At 33.9% G+C, this 5,657-nt stretch overlaps 1 protein-coding gene across 1 annotated transcript in view; it reads left to right on the top strand.

Annotated features, from left to right (window-relative positions):
• Nucleotides 1–5,088, top strand: part of LOC106870913 (gastrula zinc finger protein XlCGF57.1) — a 9,206-nt gene extending 4,118 nt beyond the window's left edge. The window contains exon 2 of the mRNA XM_014917145.2: nucleotides 2,088–5,088. Within this exon, the coding sequence (XP_014772631.1) occupies nucleotides 2,668–4,545 (1,878 nt within the window). The 5' untranslated portion in view covers nucleotides 2,088–2,667 and the 3' untranslated portion in view covers nucleotides 4,546–5,088. The remainder of the gene's footprint in view (nucleotides 1–2,087) is intronic.
• Nucleotides 5,089–5,657: the final 569 nt, after the last annotated feature.

Raw genomic sequence — 5,657 nt, 5'->3', positions numbered from 1 at the left:
AAAAAAAAAAAAAAAAAAAAGAAAAAAAAAAGAAAGAAAGAAAAATGCAGAGCATGCAGTATTTAATTTTATCCCTTCTATAAAATTGGTAGCAAGGGAGAAGATTCAGTCAACTTGATCCTCTACTACACTAAATGATTTATTATTAATTAATGAGTAATTGCTATTTTAACTGTTTGTGAGAAGTAGCATAGGACAAGGCTGAATAATTAAGGAGTTTGCTTTGCAATAATGAGATCCAGGGTTTGATTCCACTGTGCAGTAACTTTGAGAGGTGTCTGCTTCTATAACTTCAGATGGACATAAAACTTTTGAGTGAAACTGAGCTGAGAGTAGCTCAGATGCACTGTGCATGTAAGTTTTGTTACACACTATGTTGTATGGGTTACATTAATGGTATAAATGTCTGTGCAAGTAGTTCCATTGATCTGATACAAGATTCATCACATAGAGCAAGATACAAGCTCTCATCAAGCTTCCTGTGTTGGCTTAGGTATGGCTGTGTGGTTAAGAAGCTTGTTTTGCAACCACATGGTTTTGGGTTCAGTCCCACTGCATGCTACCTTAGGTAAGTCAGCCCTGGGCTGGGCTGACCAATGCTTTGTCAGTGAATTTGGTTGATGGAAATTGTGTGAAGGCCTGTTGTATGTTTGTATGTATGCATGCATGTGTATATGTTTGTGTTTGCCTCCCCATCACACCCACCACTTGATGATTGGTGTTGGTTTGTTTGCATCCCCATAACTTAGAAGTTCAGCATAAGAGACAAAAGAATAAGTACCAGAATTAAAAGAATAAATACTAGAGTTGATTTGCTTGACTAAATGCTTTAAGGTGGTGCCCCAGCATGGCTGCAGTCCAATGACTGAAACAAATAAAAGGTAAAAACGAAGCTTGCCAGTTAATGCCATTTATCTCTTGTTTTAGGGGGCAAGATGACAGTTTTAAATTTCTTCTCCTGAAATACAAAGCTTTTGAGCTTTTCTGTTTCAAAAAGAATGATTTCCCATATTACCTACGAGTCAATTAATCAACTGAATCAATCACAAATAACTAGTAATTAATTAATTATTCTTTTACACGTTTCAGTCATTTGACTGCAGCCATGCTGGAGCACCATCTTAAGGGAGTTCAGTTAAACAAATTGATCACAAGACTATTCTTTGTAAGCTTAGTACTATGGGTCTCTTCTGCTGAACCACTAAGTTAAGGGGATGTAAACACACCAACATCAGTTGTCAAGCAATGATGGAGGGTACAAACACAAATATATATATGTAGTAACGCCTTCGCATGCGTAGTCTTACGCATGCATAGAATTAAACAAGCAAGCGTTTCCCGCTCAATTCATTCTCTTTCTCGCTGGCCAGCGATTGAGCATGGACGTGTGTTTAAAAGCTGTCTCTACATCTTTCGGTCTTATACTCGACAGCTCGTTATTCTCACCTCTAAAGATGAATAACTAAAAGATTTGTATGTTTTACCAAGTAAATAAATGTTGTTTAAGTTGTTTAGTCTGGAGTTCAGCGTTCCGTCTATTTCTTTAATTTTATAGTAGAAAGTCAGGTATACAATCTAAAGATGTATAACCCACTTTCTACTAAATATATATGTCACAGGCTCCTTTCAGTTTCTGTCTACCAAATTCACTCACAATGCTTTGGTTGGCCTGAAACTATAGTAGAAGGCACTTGCCCAAGGTGCTGTGCAGTGGGACTGAATCCAGAACCATGTTAGTATCAAAAAGCAGTCTTTATATTCATCTTAATATGGATGTCTTGTTAGAATGTCAAATGCTGCATTATTAACCTTGAGAAGTCCTCTCACATTTGCACATGGTGCATACGATTTATACCTGTGCTTTTATGCACCATGCACCTTTATGAGAGGATCTCTTAAGGCTAATAATACAGTATTCTGCACGCTTAATAAAACATTCACTTTAAGTTGACTAGTAATTAATTTACCAACACTTGTGGTATAGGAGAATTAAACTAAATATTGAGAAGAGTTTAGTTTGACATTCTACCATTTCTGTATTTTTTTGTTTCATAAATAGTGATCTTTTACTTTGTTTCTACTTCCAGAAATACCATTGCCATATTGATGACGAATTCTTGGTATGACATCAAACCTTTATCAATGAATTAGCCAATGGAAGAGATGTGGCACTTTATCATTGATGTTATTTATTAGAAGACAGATGGTGATTCTCAGTTACAGCACCATGTTCAAGTGCAATAGAGCAATAAATATCAAAATATAGAATCTTTTTCTTTTTTACAAATCAACTTGAAGCACAGATAAAATCCCAAAATGGTTGGCTTATTACTGTTTCAGAGTTTATGTTACAATTTACCATTTATTTAGTAATGTTGTGGTCATCTGTTGATCTGTTTTTGTCACTTTATTGACAATGGCATTTTACTTCATTTTAATATAATTTTAAAACCTGGCTGGTTTATTGAATCTTATGGAAAAAGTCAGTCAACTATAAAGAAGATTTCATCAAATAAAAGAATGTAGGATAATGTTTCCATTTAAGCCAGACCATTCACTTTTGGCAACACACTTTAAGTGGAGACAAAACTGATTCATGAAAAGTTACCAGAAAGAAATACTCCATAAGAGAGTCTAAAAAAAAAATATTAAAAAAAAAACAAAAACATGTCACATTCTCAGCAAAAACAATTTCACTGTAAAATGTGTGGAAGAAGTTTTGTTCTAAGGTTTAACCTTTTACAACACAGGAGGACGCACAAACAGTTGAAGATTGATTTGTGTAAAATATGTGGTAAAAGCTTTCCTTTAAAATATATTTTCCATAAGCACAAACAAATGCACAAAGGGGAAACATCACATACAGGTAAAAAGAAGGGTGTTGCTTGTTCCCCAAACAATAATTCTTACAAAGGAAAAGTGAGGGTTTCCCAAGAAAATGATTATCAATATATTAATGATAATGTTTATTCTCAGAACAGTTGTTCATCAGACCAGAAACATTTATATTATGAAAGTAAATCATATCAGCATAAGCTTAGTGATAAATTATTCCTTAATGATGGTAGGTTATCTGAGCATATAGAAACACACAATAAACACACTTCCTATAAGCATACAATGGATAGTAAATATTTCCCTATTCCAAATGCTGCAGGAAAGCAAAATCAAAACCAGACAAGTGAAGTATCCTTTCTATGTGAAATATGTGGCAAATTGTTTTTCCAAAGTAGTAGTCTGTCAAAGCATATTCAAACACACATGGAAAAGAAATCCTACTCTTGTCAAATCTGTGGTAAAAGGTTTTCTGTGAAAATTAGTTTATCAAAGCATCTGTGGTTACATACAGGGGAAAATCCATTTTTATGTAAAATTTGTGGTGATGCATTTCCTGAAAATAGTCTTCTACAAGAACATAAACAGGTGCATATAAATGAAAAGCTTTTTTCTTGTGATGTTTGTGGTAAAGCTTTTCCTAAAAGATCAAGTTTATCAAGACATAAACAAATTCATACGGGGTTGAAACCATACAGATGTGACATTTGTGGTAAATCTTTCAATGCCAATAACAATTTCAACAAACATAAACGACTGCACACAGGAGAAAGACCTTATACATGTGTAGATTGTGGTAAATCTTTCTCTACAAATGGCACATTGTTAAAACACATTCGTGTACACACTGGTGAGAAACCATATAGTTGTGATATCTGTGGGAAAGCTTTTTCACAAAGTAGTAGTTTAGTTGATCACAAACGAATACATACAAAAGAAAAACCATATTGCTGTAATATATGTGGGAGATGTTTCTCTCTGAAAACAAACTTGGTGAAACACGTTCGAACTCACACGGGAGAGAGACCTTATACATGCGATATTTGCGGGAAATCTTTCTCTCAACACACCACACTGTCAAAACACACTCAAATACACACTGGAGAGAAACCATACCAGTGTGAAGTTTGTCATAAATCTTTTGCAGCAAGTTTCCACTTCTTAGAGCACAAACGAGTCCATACAGGTGAGAAACCTTATGCATGTGAAATCTGTGGCAAGGCTTTTTCTAAAAGATTCAGTTTATCACGACATAATCGAATACACACTACTGGCAAAACCTATGATTGTGAAATATGTGGGAAATCTTTTTATTTAAGCACTGAATTAATCCAGCATCAACGTTTACATTCAGGAGAGAAGCCATATACCTGTGATATCTGTAATAAACGATTCTCTCTTAAATCCACTTTATTAAGACACCATCGATCGCACACTGGAGAAAAACCTTACAGCTGTGAGTATTGTGGTAAATCTTTTTATATTAAAGGTAATTTATTAAAGCACAAATGGCTACACACTGGAGGTAAACCATTTGCTTGTGAAGTCTGTGGGAAAGCATTTGCCTCGAAAAGTGCATTGTTGAAACATATCCGTGTGCATACAGGAGAGAAACCTTTCAAGTGTGACATTTGTGGAAGATCATTTTCACAAAACAGTAATTTAACTCAGCACCAAAGACTACATGAGCGAGATGGTGTAGTTCCATGAAAAACAACCTGTTGTGTTTCTTCATAAATTGACTAATCTAGACTCAGCTTGGAATAGTGTGGGTGGGGCATTTCACATGTCCATACATGTATTTTATATATTAAACATGCATTTTATATATATATTTATATATATTTTATAAAACTTTTCTTCATTGACATCAATAAAATATTTTTTTGGTGTTTGTAACAAAACTGAAACAGAATTAAACTGTGTTGACATGTTCCCAGACCCTCTTTATTAAGGCATTTGAAGATATTCATCTATTCTGTTACAATCTAGAACAAAGATCTGAATGCATTTAAGATTTTTTCTATCCATATATATATATATATATATATATATATATATATATATATATATATATATTAGATTATTAAGAAGAGGTATGAGAGTGAGTCAAAAGCCAACTGTTTTATGCCACTTACCCTAACTCTTGGTCTTTGAGTCTCTTTAGTAACTTTTCTGATGATTAAGGAAAACGTTTGCTCATGCATTGAGTTCTGTTTCTCCAGTTTATTTCACCAAACCTGTTTCAGTAAAGGCAGTTATCTCTCTTTATAATTGTTGAACTAACTTTATGAAAGTTTTAAATTATTGTTTATGTCACCGTTTTAATTTGTACTCCATTCTCTATTTTACTGAATCCCAGAAAATATTAGTTGTGGATCAGTTACCTCCCTTAAACGTTTTCACTAGTCTACAAGGAAGTTCTCAGCCAATACCTTTCTCATATTATTGCCGTTCACTGACATTAGGTTGTGTACTTCAAAGAGAAAACTGATCTACATACAATATAGTTCATAGTTGAGACATAGCATTATCACTCAATGAAATATCTGCCAAGGATATACTAGGATTAAATCATTTGACTTTATCCTTCTCCACTCTGCAAACTAGACTTTGTCTTTCTAAAAGAAACGACTGTTACATAACTGTATTTTGATTGCTAAATACTGTATGTGTGTGTGAAGATAGCAAGACATCTGTCTATCTGATTGCCTTGTTCTTATGCTGCCTGTTGTGAAGTTGGCCAGATCCCAACCCCAACTGCTGCTATATATATATATATATATATATAGATATATAGATATATAGATAGATAGATGGAT

The sequence above is a fragment of the Octopus bimaculoides genome, chromosome 14, assembly GCF_001194135.2.
Source record: "Octopus bimaculoides isolate UCB-OBI-ISO-001 chromosome 14, ASM119413v2, whole genome shotgun sequence".
NCBI lineage: Eukaryota > Metazoa > Mollusca > Cephalopoda > Octopoda > Octopodidae > Octopus > Octopus bimaculoides.
The sequence above is the reverse complement of the archived record's forward strand: the minus strand, read 5'-3'. Positions and strand labels throughout refer to the sequence as shown.